Here is a 14,346-nt window from a genome sequence, read left to right on the forward strand (position 1 = left end):
ATGGTGTTCCATTTATTTTATTCAGTGTCAAAAAACGCTAATGTAGGATTATGCCAAAGTAGTTGATAATGTGTATTATTGAGAATTTCACCTTTTTTTTTTTTTTTTGAACAAGTTTAAAACTTTGGTACATAGTTTTTATGGTTTTTAAAGGTAGTATTTATAATGTGAAATACTGTGAATATCAATGTGTATTGATAATGACAACATTGATTGGAAATATAGGAACATTTTAATAGTGTTCAGCTGATGGTGGCTGTATTTGTTTTCCTTCTGGTGAGCATAGTGTTATGTAATGATGTTAATTCATTGTTTTAATCCACATCTAGATGCCGCGTGGCAAGAGTCATCGTGAGGCGTTGAAGAAGAGGAATGCTTGCAGATCAACTGAGTCTGTGGGAATTCGGATGGCTTCCAGCGAGTTTCGTGCACGTATGTATTATCATTATCTGTTTCTCCATATTTGCAATATTTGAGATAACATTTGGGTCATTTTTGTAATAGTAAAGTGTGTAATGATATTATTTGCGGCTAATATGACTAGTAAATGTTTATGTTGCTTTTTATGTCTGTTGCTAAATAGTTCGTGGAATCGGCTGGAGGCATAAAGTGAAACGATGGCAAATTTCTTTGCACAGTGGGCGAAGTCACAAATTGGTCATCCCTGCTGAGTTTCCAGACAAGAAGGTATGTACAATTTATATACAACAGTCATTGTGTGGAATTATTATGTGTTTTTATTCTAAAGGAATCTTTGCTTTTGTTCCAGTTTGTGCTTCTTGTCGGGGACTCCCACCTGCGTTCCATCGCAGACGGCATTGTTCAGATGCCAGAGGGTTGTCTGTCCTTTGGTGTTATGTCAACGCCGGGGGCCAGTGCTGACCAGCTGAGGACTGAAGTGTTGCACGCTGCTCTTCCTCGGATGCCTGACGCTGTGTGCGTCTTGGCCCCTAGCAACAATCTAACAAGCAGCAGGACGGTTGATGAGGCAGGTGCCTCCTTCAAAGAGTTCCTTTCCACTGTCTGTACATACTGGACAAAGGTATATTAATTTAATTTGTATTCTGTTTATTGTAATGACATTATGCAGTGTATCTATTTTAATGGTGTGGCATTATGCAGATAATACAATTGATAATGAATCCCTATTTCATTTGTCTAGGTTTTTGTTGTGGACATGCCTCCACGGTTGACCGTGGACTTTGAATACCAAAAGCTGATGAGAGACGAATTCCACCGTGTGGCATCAGAGCTTGGTATGTTTTAAAAAGGGTGTACGATGGATTATGTTTTATTGTGTAAATAGTTATAAATTAACATTGTTTAATTTGTGTTAAGGTGTGAAGTTTTGGAACACGGCTGACTATTTCCCTGTCAACTGTCTCAAGCTGTGGTGCCGTGATGGGGTAAGTAGCTGTTGTGTTGTTTTTGTATAAGAAATGGAAAAATATTTAATGTAATTTGAAACTTAATATTAAATGTTTCATCATTTTTTTTTTTTACCCTTTTTTTTTTTAATCACAGGTGCACCTCAGCGACGACTTCGGGATGCCGCTCCTTGTGCAGCTGATGTGGATTGCTGCTTACCATCAACTGGAGATACCGGTTCCTCAACCACAGGTACCTCACTCGGTGTCTGCTTTGACATCAGTGCCGCGGAATGCTCTACCTGCCTCTGAGTGGCCGGTTGTAGGATCGGGTAGGAAGGTAAGAAGGTTGACAGTTATTATATTTTAATTGAAAAGTGCTATTGTTGTTAAAGGGAACATCAAAGCTATGGTGAAATGGTTCTTATATTCATGTGCTATTTGTCTTTACAGCGGAACCCTTCTGGTGACCCTGAAGTTGCTTCTGGTGCACCCAAGAGAACGCCTGAACATGAGGTTTGCTATGTATTTTTTTTAATTCATATTTGAGAAAAGTGCTATTGTTAAAGAGAACATCAAAGCTATGGTGAAACTGTTCTTATATTCGTGTGCTATTTGTCTTTACAGAGGAAGCGTTCTGGTGAGCCTGAGCTGGCTCAGGCTCATGCTTCGGGTGCACCAAAGAGAACGCCTGAACATGAGGTTTGCTATGTATTTTTTTTAAATTCATATTTGAGAAAAGTGCTATTGTTAAAGAGAACATCAAAGCTATGGTGAAACTGTTCTTATATTCATGTGCTATTTGTCTTTACAGAGGAAGCGTTTTGCTTCGGGTGCATCCAAGAGGAGAAAGGCTCAACACAAGGTTTGCTATGTTTTTGTTTTTTTAAATTCATATTGAACTAAGATGAGTATGCAATGTTGATCTGAACTAGTTTTGTCTACATTGTACAGGTGGATGGAACTCCAGTGGTTTTGAGGGAGTGTTTCATCCCACTGAATCCTGTGCGGTTCTCCAGTGCTATATTGGCTGCCATGGAGAAGGTGGTTCCATCATCACTTGATTGTGATGTTCCTACAAGTAAAGAGGTACATTGCTTTTAAATTGTGTGTGATGGATTAAGCATTATTGTAAAATGACTTCTTCTCCCTCATTCTTGACACTGTGTGTGTTGTGTACACAAACCTATTGCACAAATATTTTAAAACGCAATTGTGTTTGTCTCACATTAGACGCTGCCTGTGGAACACCGGAGAAAAACGGCTGTATTGAAACGCAGACAAGTTAGGCGTAAGGTATGTAATGATTGAATTCATTTGAAGAGCATATGTGGTGCATTTTTAGTTGGAGAGCAGGAGGGAAATATTTAGCATTTGTGTACTCATGTACTGTATTCATGTCATGTATTTTTGTAGGTGTTGGCCACACCAGGTGCGGAGGTGTCTGTTGAAGGCATGAAAGTGGAGGTGCTGGAGAAGGTTGGTTCAATTTGTTTGAAGGGTTTCTCCTGAATTTAGGGAAAGGATTTTGGCTTGCAGTATGTGAGGTTATATTTTGTGTCAGTTAAATATCATTTGACTTTCAGAGAAACTGTGTTAAACCATTGTGACAAAAAAGTGAAAAGTACACAAAAGGTTTTTCTTTATGTATTGTGGTTCTGACATTTTATTGTTTTTACTCTCTTTAGGTCGATGCCACACCAATTACGGTGTTTGCTCGTCCTGAAGCCAGGGTCCTGGACCAAGAGGTCGGTACAACTTGTATTTTTTATTTATTTTAAAGGGAATTATTGTTAAGAAAAAGAGATATTGTAAAAAAGAAAAAAATGGCTACTTGATCTTTTTATGAGCAATTTAGCAAAATACAAGGTTTTTATGTTGCTTATAGGGTTGTTTTGTTGTCCTTTATGTTTATTTATTTATTTTTGTCCTAGGTGGAGGCCACAACTAGCCTTGTGTGTGCCTGTGATGTGCCGCTGCCCACCAGTCCTGTTGAGGTCTCTGCTCGTCCTGTTCCGGTGCCTGTCTGCTCTGTGGAGGTGGTGGAGAACCAGGAGGACAGAGGTGTTGGTGTGCGGCGCTCTCAAAGATTCACCAAAGGTTTGAGTGTTAAGTCCAGTTCATGCATGCCTTCACAGGGTGTTCCACTGTCTGAAGAGTTAGTTGGTAGTACATTTGTCAGTGGGCGTACATCAGTTCGGGGAACTTTTCACCAGGGTGATAGTCGGTTTATAAATGCTGGATTGCAGTGTATGGCTGTAAGTTTGGTAGCTGTAGCAAAACACACAACTGACAGTGTGTTTTTGTGGCAGGCGGCTACACTGGATAAGGTTGTAGTTTTAGGTGATGTGTTGTATTCAGATTTGCGTGACAGTAATCAGATTAGTAGTGGGGCAGATATGCTTTCTGTTCCAGATTTGCCCAAGCAGCGTGTCATAGATGGACAGAAGTTTGAGTTTGAGTATGGTGATTATGTAACTGGAGATGCTGATGGAGAGAGTGAATTAATTGCAACAGGGGTGCTTATCAGTCTCAGAACAGGGTTGACAGAAATATGTAGGAAATATGACACCTGCCTTCTGACATTGTGTGGCGGTACATGTGCCATCATTCGTCAGAATGGACAATATGCAGTGGTTGACTCGCATGCACGCAGTTCAGATGGGATGGTAGATGGTGAAGGGATGAGTGTAGTTGTGTATTTTAATGATCTTGAGCATCTGTTCTGCCATTTGTGCAAGTTTACAGAAGCACTTAATGTTTCTCCTAAGTTGTTTGAACTTGTCGGTGTGCGTGTCATTGACAGGAACTCAGGAAGTGATGTTACTAGTGTTAATTTAGATGTAGTTTTTGTTAGCGATGTTGGAAGTAAATGCTTAGAATTTAATCCATTGTGTAAAGGTGATGCAGACTCCCTATGCAAGCGATTAAATATAGAGTCTGAGATTAGTCATGTAGCATCTGGTACAGTTGGTGTGTTAGGGGCTCCATGCAGGACAGAGGAAATAGTTGGTGATGGAAACTGTTTCTTTAGGGCAGTTAGTCAGGCCATTAGTGGCACACAGAAGAATCATCGGAAGATTAGGCTTGCCGTTGTCAAGCAGATGGAAAGCAATCCTGTGGCATATCAAGGTATTTTGAGAAATCCAGATTCCTCAATGGCAGAATACCTGGTGGTGTCAAGGATGCGTTATGTTGGCAGTTGGGCTACAGAGGTCGAGATTCAAGCTGCAGCAGACTGTTTAGGTGTGAGTATTTTCACATATCACAATGAGCGTTGGCTTGAATATAGTTGTCACAACCATCAATTCTCCAAACAGGCAGTTTATGTAAAGAATTGCAATGGTAACCATTATGAAAACGTAGTTTGTGTTCAACAGGCTGAAACACAGGCATGTTATGGTTATTGTAAAGTGCAGACATGTGATGGATACAATTTAAGACAGCAAACACCGTATGTATTTAACGAGCAACCTGCAGAACAGGCAAGACAAAGTGTGTTTACATATACAGGAAAGCTTTGGAGGAAGGAAAGCCAGAAGGAAAGAAGTAAAAGAAATTATGCTCAAAATAGTTTGTATAAGGAAAAGCATAAGGCTATGAGTAAATTGACATATAGGTTACAGAGAGAGAGTGTGAAGGAATTGAGTAGGAACATGTACAGGACTAATGTATTGTATCAAGCCAAGAAAAAGGAAACGAGTAGGGAAATGAGTGGAAATATGTACAGGACTAATGTATTGTATCAAGCCAAGAAAAAGGAAACGAGTAGGGAAATGAGTAGAAATATGTACAGGACTAATGTATTGTATCAATCCAAGAAAAAGGAAACGAGTAGGGAAATGAGTAGAAATATGTACAGGACTAATGTATTGTATCAAGCCAAGAAAAAGGAAACGAGTAGGGAAATGAGTAGAAATATGTACAGGACTAATGTATTGTATCAAGCCAAGAAAAAGGAAACGAGTAGGGAAATGAGTAGAAATATGTACAGGACTAATGTATTGTATCAAGCCAAGAAGAAAGAGATTAGTATATGGAAGTGCAGGACATATGTGGTACATAGAGAGAACTTGAAGGCGATGAGTAAAAATAAATATCGTACAAATGTAGTACATAAAGAAAATGTGAAAGTAATGAGTAAAAATAAATATCGTACAAACAAGATACATAGGAAGAAGGTGAGGAACATGAGTAAGACAAAGTATGCAAATGTTGAATATAAACGGCGTGTTGTAGCAGGTATGAAGCTGAAGAGGCAGCAGTTGAAAGAAAAGCGGCAGCAATTTGACTTTGTTATGCAGCAGTTTTTAGATAAAGTCAGAGATGGACCAGATTTTGTGTGTTGTGTTTGCCACAGGTTGCTGTTTAGGCATCAGGTTTTAACCTGTAAAAGGGAAGATTATAATAAAACTCGAGCTGTAGCTGCTGTAGCCGCAAAGTGTATTACTGATGATTATCTGCACAAATGTGATGCCAGTTGTGAGATGCCGTGTCACTTGGTTGAATCACCCAGAGGAAAGCTTTCGATCTGTTACACCTGTCATAGTAAAATACTTAGAGGACAGGAACCGGCTGAATCTGCAGGGAACAATTTGACTGTGTCTCACATTCCAGCAGAACTGGCCTGTTTGAATAGTTTAGAACAGCATTTGATTGCGCTACATATACCATTTATGAAGATGTTAGCTTTGCCCAAAGGTGGGCAAAATGGAGTACATGGCCCAGTGACATGTGTTCCAGCAAACATTGTTCAAACAAGTAATTTGTTACCTCGTTCCAATATGGAGGGGTCTTTGTTGCCTGTGAAGCTGAAGCGTAAGTTAACCTACAAGGGTCATTACAAGTATGAATTTGTGGATACCATGCGTGTTAGGCAAGCGTTGCAGTGTTTAAAAAACATTAATGCACATTATAAAGATATACAGTTTAATGAAGCATGGCTTAATGAGTTTTGTAGGGAGAACGATGAGGTAATTTTAGGAGCAGACAATGATTGTAATGTAGAAGCCAGTGATGGTGGCGAGGATGAACTTCTACATGACAGACAGCAACACTGTATGTTTCAGGACAGTTGTCTGATGCCTGTAGACATTGGTCAAGAAGTGTTGGACCAGTATTTTGATGGTGTTGTGAACGTGGCTCCTGCAGAGGGAAATAGCCCTGTTAGCTTGCTGTCTGATCATGGCAATGAAGCCAAATGTTTTCCAGTGTTGTTTCCGCAGGGACAGCATACCTATCATGATAGCCGACCACAGCGTTTGACATTAACGCGTTATTTTAATAACCGTGTTCTGCATGCTGATGGCAGATTTTCCCGGAATGTAGAATACATATTTTTTGCTCAGTACATGTCGGAGGTCGAACACGTCGTTTCCAATGTGTCCATAGCGTTAAGAAAAGGAAGGGGAGGTGGCACACTGACAAAGGTTAACAATCTATTGAAGAGTGACGATGGGTTGAAACGGTTGTTGGCGTGTGATGATGGCTATCGGTTTTTGAAACCTATTAGAGGAACCCCAGTGTACTGGCAGGGAGCGCAGAATGACCTGTTAGCTTGTGTTCGTCAGTTAGGTGTCCCTACTTGGTTTTGTTCCTTTTCTTCAGCTGATCTTCGTTGGCAAAATCTGCTTGATAGCGCTTTGCGACAGGCTGGAAGAACACAGACAGCTGACGAGTTGGAGTGGGCTGATAGGTGTGAGCTGTTGCGGCAGAATCCGGTAACTGCAGCCAGGATGTTTGACTTTCGGTGGCATTGTTTTTTAAAGGAGGTGTTGATGTCTCCATGCAATCCGATAGGTAAAATAATTGACTACTTTTATAGGGTTGAGTTTCAGCAGCGTGGTTCCCCACATGTTCATTGTTTGTTCTGGATCGAGAACGCTCCGTTAATTGACAGGAACAGTGACGAAGAGGTAGTTCAGTTTATTGACAAATATGTAACATGTGAACTACCAGCAGATGATGACACATTATTGGACATTATCACATCTGTACAACAACATTCCACTCGACACTCAAAGTCGTGCAAAAAGAGGAATACAACATGTCGTTTCAATTTTCCTCGACCAGTATCTGCACGCACGTTTATTAGTCGTAAGCGAGTAGAACCAGTCTGCAAGTGTCAGGAAAATGTGACGGATGCAACATGTGAAAAGCATGGAGAGAACAGGTGGGAGATGAAGAAAGAGCATGCTGATGACATTTTAACAAGCGTTAAGAAGGCATTGAACGATGGTAGTTGTGAAAATGTACAGCAGTTGTTTGGTGCTTTACACATGAATCAGGAGATTTTTGAGGCGGCGTATAAACGTCTTGGCAAGAAGACAGAAGTTATTTTAAAAAGGGATGTTAAGGAGTCGTGGATTAATCAGTATAATACGTCCCTCTTGAAATGCTGGAATGCTAATATAGACATCCAGTACGTTGTGGATGCGTATGCATGTGTTGTGTACATCATCTCCTATATTTCTAAGGCAGAAAGGGAGATGGGGCTGCTGTTGAGCAATGCCCAAAGAGAGGCATCCAAAGAGGGCAATCTTAGTGCAAAGGAGGCCTTAAAAAATCTAGGTACTGTGTACTTGCATAACAGAGATGTTAGCGCACAAGAAGCAGTTTATAGACTAACAAATATGCACTTAAAGGAATGTTCAAGGAAAGTCGTCTTTGTGCCCACAGGGGATAATATTGTGAGGATGAGTTTACCGTTGAGTATTTTAAGACAGAGGGCTGCATCAGAGGATGTCACCTCTCAAAATATGTGGATGACTAGTTTAGTTGACCGCTATAAGAGTAGGCCAATAGATGTGGCATTTGAAGACATGTGTTTGGCAACATTTGCATCAGAATATCGCATATTGAGTAAAAATGAAAAATGTCGGAATCCAATCCAGTTACAGAATCGGTGTGGTTTTATAGTCAAAAGAACACGCACACAACCAGCTGTCATTCGGTATGCGCGGTTTTCAAAAACCAAGAACTCGGAAAACTTTTTCCGCAGTAAATTGCAACTGTTCCTGCCCTATAGATGTGATGAACAACTGAAACCTGCAAACTGTGAAACCTTTGAACAGTTTTACAGTAATGGGCATGTTAGGTTTAGTGATGGTTCTAGACGTTCGGTGCAGGTGGTCGTTGATGAAAATGGCAGAATTTTTGAGAGAGAAGCAGAAGATTTAGATGATATTAGGAATAATATCGATTGTGATGGACTAGTGGAAAATGCATGGTGTGAGCTGTGTCCAGAGCAGGAGCTAGAACGTTTAGAGTGTCTGGAGGAAAGAGGAGAGCAGCAACAGATACTGGTAGAGGATGTTGAAGATATTCCAGATTTGCAGTCCGGAAGTGTAGAGTCAAGAAATGTAGAGAAGAGAAGTAATGTCATGTGTAGAAGTGATGGTTTGGCTTTAGTTAGATCTCTAAATGACACCCAGATGTCTGTTTTTTATCAGGTGAGGCAATGGTGTTTAGATAGGATACATGGCAAAACTCCTGCACCGTTGCATGTATTTATTACAGGCGGTGCAGGTACTGGCAAGAGTCATTTGATAAAGGCGATTCAGTACGAATCAATGAGGCTGTTGTCACCGACGTGCCGTCATCCAGACAACATATGTGTGTTGTTGATGGCTCCTACAGGGATTGCTGCATTCAATTTGCAGGCGGCAACAATCCATTCAACATTTGGTATAGGAAAGGATGTACGCTTACCGTACACTCCTTTGGGGGAGGAGAAACTGAACTCGTTGCGTGCCAAATATTGTGATCTGCAGCTGTTGATAATAGATGAGATATCCATGGTGGATCACAATCTGTTCTCATATATTCACGGTAGATTGAGACAGATAAAACAAACGGGTGATTTTTCACCGTTTGGCAATGTTGCTGTAGTTGCAGTAGGAGATTTTTTTCCAGTTGCCGCCTGTAAGAGGCAAGCCGTTGTATGTGGAGGACGTTAGTAACACCTTGTGGTCAAGCTTGTTTAAAGTTGTTGAGCTAACTGAAATAGTTAGACAGAAAGACAAAGTCTTTGCTGAGTTGTTGAATCGGGTTAGGTGTCGTAGCAAAAAGACTCCGATGTTGAAAAGTGATTTGGATGTGTTGAGACGCTGTGAAACTGCTGAGGAAAGCTCTGCCTTGCACATATTTGCAACTAATAGACAAGTAAATGAGCATAACATGCAACAGCTATTAAAGGCTTGTCCTGAATACGTAGAAGTAAATGCGCAGGATTTCATTAATGATGCGAAAACAGGACAACTGAGGTTGTTAGATGGCCATCATGCCAAAGCACAAAACACCTGTTTGGCAGAGACGCTGTTCTTAGGGAAGGATGCGCGTGTAATGCTGTGTAAAAATGTTGATGTGGCAGATGGCCTTGTCAATGGTGTCTGTGGTGTAGTTACTGAAGTGCATATGTCAGAAAAGAGCAAGTTTCCACTCAAAGTCTATGTTAAATTTGATGACGATTTGGTTGGACAACAGAGGAGAAAGCAGTGCCCTAACTTGGCATTACCTTTGCAAGGCTCTATAGGTATTGAACCTGAAGAAGACAGAGCCACCAAAAACGGTGGATTGCGGCGGCAATTCCCACTGAAACTAGCGTGGGCCTGTACAGTCCACAAAGTACAAGGCCTAACTGTTGATAATGCTGTAGTTAATTTGGCAAAGATATTTTCCTCTGGCCAAGCATATGTGGCATTAAGTCGTGTTAGGACTCTTTCAGGGTTAATCATTCAGGAGTTTGAAGAGAAGCGCATATATTGCAGGGAAGATGTTAAGGATGCCATTAACAGTATGGTTCCTTTTGTGACAGGCGCTATACCTCGGCACACATTGAGCCAAAACAGTTTCACTGTGTTTTCAATGAATGTGCAAAGTTTGAGTAGACATGTAGTGGATTTGGCATTGTGTGCACAGCCCTTGAAGCCTAACTGTATTGCTGTCACAGAAACGTGGCTGCCTGCAGCCTTCTCATCAGAGACCACTAAGATTTCTGGGTTCACTTTTCACAACTGTCCACGAAGTTTATCCTACAGTAGCAGCCATCCTGCCTTGCTCGCACTTCAAGACCAACAACATGGTGGAGTTGGCGTGTATGCCGCTGACAGTGTGGAATGTGACATTTTAGATGTCCCACGTGTCAATTTGGAATGTGTAGTGTGTAGGTTTGCTACTTACAACGTAGTTCTGGCAGTCGTTTATCGACCACCATCTTATCCCATCTCTTTGTTTAAGGAAAATCTAGGGCAGTTGGTTGTTTGGCTTAATTCACTGAGTAACACAGTTGCTGTCATGGGAGATTTCAATGATGACATTTTGAAATCATCAACAATCTCCCAGTTTCTTACAAGTAGAGGGTATGTCCAGTTAGTGACAGAACCCACAACAGAGAGAGGGACGCTCATTGATCACGTATATGTAAAAACCACTCAGTATAAAGTAGAGGCTTCGGTGGTGCCCACATATTTTAGTGATCATGAGGCAATAGTGTTTCGTTGCTGGTAATGTGTGAATTCAGACAAGTACTTTACCCATTTCTACATGTGTGAGGCCAGGGTGATGTTGTAAATTTGGACATGGCATGATTTTGTTGTAAAGGTTTGGCACTTGTATTTCTTATGTATGTGTGTACACGAAATAATTATGTATCATTATTAAAGGCACATGTGTATATATATTGTCAATGTTTATATAATAATGTATTTTGTGTTTGTAATCAATTGTAACATGTACTTCCTGTTTAAACATTTGAATGAATTTATTGTAGTGATCATGAGGGATTACTTAACATTTTTGAATAACTACAAAGAGTGATAGTGTCAGGGTTTACAGCAACAACACCAAAACAGGGACAGTCAACAGATAGCACTGAAATACAAGGTGGCCTTGGCCTACCATTGCACACTGTACATAAAAATCCACAAACATTCTCAAGGAGCTTAACAACTCCATTGCACACAGCACATAAACGAACAACACCGGAGTGTGGTTTTAAGCTGATGTAGTTTTTAATGAAATAATTATGTAGTTTTTTTTTAAGTACAGATGAGAGTATATTGGGGGGAGAAGAGTATTTTTGTACATGTTATTTATATAACTATTAGTTTTTATTTTAAATGAAGTTTGTTTTCTGTAAATGTTACAAGGTTTAAAAAATGACAATTCTGAATCCCAAAAAGTTGAACGATGTGACAGCTCACAGGCAAGAGGGGGATTCTCCGCCATGATTTGCCTGTGTGACCTGCCCCGTCTCTTTCCTGTCCCAAAGGGGGCTCTCACTTCACATCAGGAGGAAGCATCCCGATGCATACTTCTGTGCACGGAAGGAGCTGCCGCTCAGTAAGTCAGGACTGAAGACGAAGGCAGAGACTAAGACGGGTGAGGATGCAGACCGTGAGGCTGCAACCTTGCAGGAACTCATAGTGGCCCTTCCGCCTGTCCCGGAGGTGGCGCATTAGCGAAGTGCTTGTGAGAATGCTAAGCGCTTTAATTACCTATGTTTTGAAATTTGCATAAAATTTGTGTTCTATTTAACAGTAAACAAAAGTCTTTATTGTGTAAAGGTTTCGTTTCTTGCATTAAGACGGCATTTATTTAACTTCCACAGAAATATATTTGAAAGTAGTGATAAACGGCTATTAATATAAGTTAACATACAGAAATTAGCATGCTGTTCTTAATGCAAGTTTTGCTTTACCTTGTCATATAGCATTAAAAAAAGCAAAAGGCAATGGTATTGGTACTCCCACTTGTGGGACGGGGTTCAAATCCCTGTGTTGCCCTGCTGATTTGTGCTGACAAGTTTGAACAAATTTTGATGACAAGTAGAAAACCTTTAAACTCTGGACTGGCAAAGTGTGCGTTCAAAGATGTTTTGTGCCAATGTAAAGAAGTTATGAGAAACATGAGCATAATAGAAATTCTTGTAGGATTTTTGTTGGTGTCGATGTGATTAATTCTGGTCTGTTATGACACACAGAAAGTGTCGCTGCTGAACAACGCTACGACCTTTTGACTGCAAAAGGGCGAACACTGCCGCTCCAGTGGCGTCATCAATCGTGTCACGCCTTTCCTGCACCCGAGCACGAGGCAGAGTATTTGACGAATCTCCCAAATGGCGTTCACTCCACAACATTATGAGTGGAATGTGTTTGAAATTGAAGTGATGTGTCACCTTCCAGACAGGAGTTCTTAATTGTTGATTTTATTGTTTAACATTTTATTTATATATTTTTTTTTTAGGGTGCAAATGTAAAACTGTTCACCAGGACTAAAGATAGAAATTTTGGCATGTTACAGATGTACTGTTATTAATATGCACTGTCTTGTTAATAAATAAAATGGAAAAAATTGAGTAACTGTCAGTTCCTGTTTTGTGGCGAAGGATTGGCGAGGACTTCTTGAAGGCTATTCAACATATCATGTGTGGCTAAAATGCGAGTCGTTTAAAAAAATTTGACGTTTCCGACCACCAGCAGGTGGCGCTGTAGGTGGATGTCACTGTTATATGTGCGCGTTCAGGCTGGGACCAGCATTCACCGTGTGAAGTTTGGGACAGATTGGATAATGTATGTGGAAGTTATAAGCGACTTAATTTTTCATGGCGAGTCATAAATTTGAGGCGTCGCCACGGCCACGCCGTTTGCGGTTTGAAAAAGTTTATCCATGAAGTTTTGCCCTCATGTCTTAAGAGTAACCTGGCCAAGTTTGAAGATTTGAGCATGAAATATGTAGGAGGAGTTTGATCAAATAAGAGGTGTGGAAAAAAATGAAGTTTCCGACCACCATTAGGTGGCGCTGTAGGTGGATATCACTATTTTATATGTACGCGTTCAGGCTGGGTCCAGCATTCACCGTATGAAGTGTGGGACAGATTGGATAATGTATGTGGGAGTTATAAGCGACTTAATTTTTTATGGCACGTCATAAATTTGAGGTGTCGCCACGGCCACGCCCTTTAAGTTTTGAAAAAGTTGGCCAATGATTTTTTCGGCCCATGTCTTAAGAGCAACCTGGCCAAGTTTGAAGGTTTTTGCATTAAATATGTAGGAGGAGTTCGATCAAATGCGAGGTGTGGAAAAAAAAAAAGACATTTCCAACCACCAGCAGGTGGCGCTATAGGTGGATGTCACTATTTTACATGTGCGCGTTCAGGCTGGGTCCAGCAATCACCGGTTAAACTTTGGGAAAGATTGGATTATGTATGTGGAAGTTATAAGCGACTTAATTTTTTGTGGCGAGTGATGGCGAGTCATCAAACTTTGAGGCGTCGCCACGGCCACGCCCTTTAAGTTTTGAAAAAGTTGGCCAATGAATTTTTCCCTCCATGTCTTAAGAGTAACCTGGCCAAGTTTGAAGTCTGTAGCATGAAATCTGTAGGACAAGTTCGATCTTAAGCAAGGTGTGGAATCGGTCAAAAATGGCACGAAAACGCACTTTCCATCCAAAATGGCCGCCTTCCTGTGTACGTGGGACCATGGCGGCAAGAGACTTTTTTTTGCGTCTGGGCATGATGAATGAGTGTACCGAATTTCGTCGTTCCACGCGAAACTAATCCTATTAAGGGGACCATTTTTAAGCATCATAGGGGGCGCTACAGAGTCAATGAGCGACTCCCAAAAATATAAAGTTTAGATTCTTTCATGTCGTCGACTGGCAAGTGGCGCTCGCAAAATTTCCTGAGTTTTCGCATACCTTTTGCAAAGAATAAGAAAGAAAGAAAGAATAACGAGTCATCAAACTTTGAGGCGTCGCCACGCCCACGCCCTTTGAGGTTTGAAAAAGTTTCTCCATGAATTTTTCCCCCCATGTCTTAAGAGTAACCTGGCCAAGTTTGCAGTCTGTAGCATTAAATCTGTAGGACAAGTTCGATCTTATACAAGGTGTAGAATCGGTCAAAAATGGCACGAAAACGCACTTTCCATCCAAAATGGCCGACTTCCTGTGGACGTGGGACCATGGCGGCATGAGACTTTTT

At 40.9% G+C, this 14,346-nt stretch overlaps 1 protein-coding gene across 1 annotated transcript; it reads left to right on the forward strand.

Annotated features, from left to right (window-relative positions):
• Positions 1-329: 329 nt before the first annotated feature.
• LOC142390432 (uncharacterized) lies at positions 330-11,827 on the forward strand. Its single transcript, XM_075475848.1, has 15 exons — positions 330-432; positions 584-687; positions 770-1,042; positions 1,163-1,256; positions 1,339-1,406; positions 1,525-1,662; positions 1,995-2,069; positions 2,182-2,232; positions 2,322-2,456; positions 2,601-2,663; positions 2,784-2,846; positions 3,056-3,115; positions 3,302-3,467; positions 10,394-10,478; positions 11,638-11,827. Exons 1-15 carry the CDS (start codon positions 330-332, stop codon positions 11,825-11,827), a joined length of 1,668 nt encoding a protein of 555 aa, XP_075331963.1.
• The last annotated feature ends 2,519 nt before the right edge of the window (positions 11,828-14,346 follow it).

This window comes from Odontesthes bonariensis, chromosome 10 (genome assembly GCF_027942865.1).
Source record: "Odontesthes bonariensis isolate fOdoBon6 chromosome 10, fOdoBon6.hap1, whole genome shotgun sequence".
NCBI lineage: Eukaryota > Metazoa > Chordata > Actinopteri > Atheriniformes > Atherinopsidae > Odontesthes > Odontesthes bonariensis.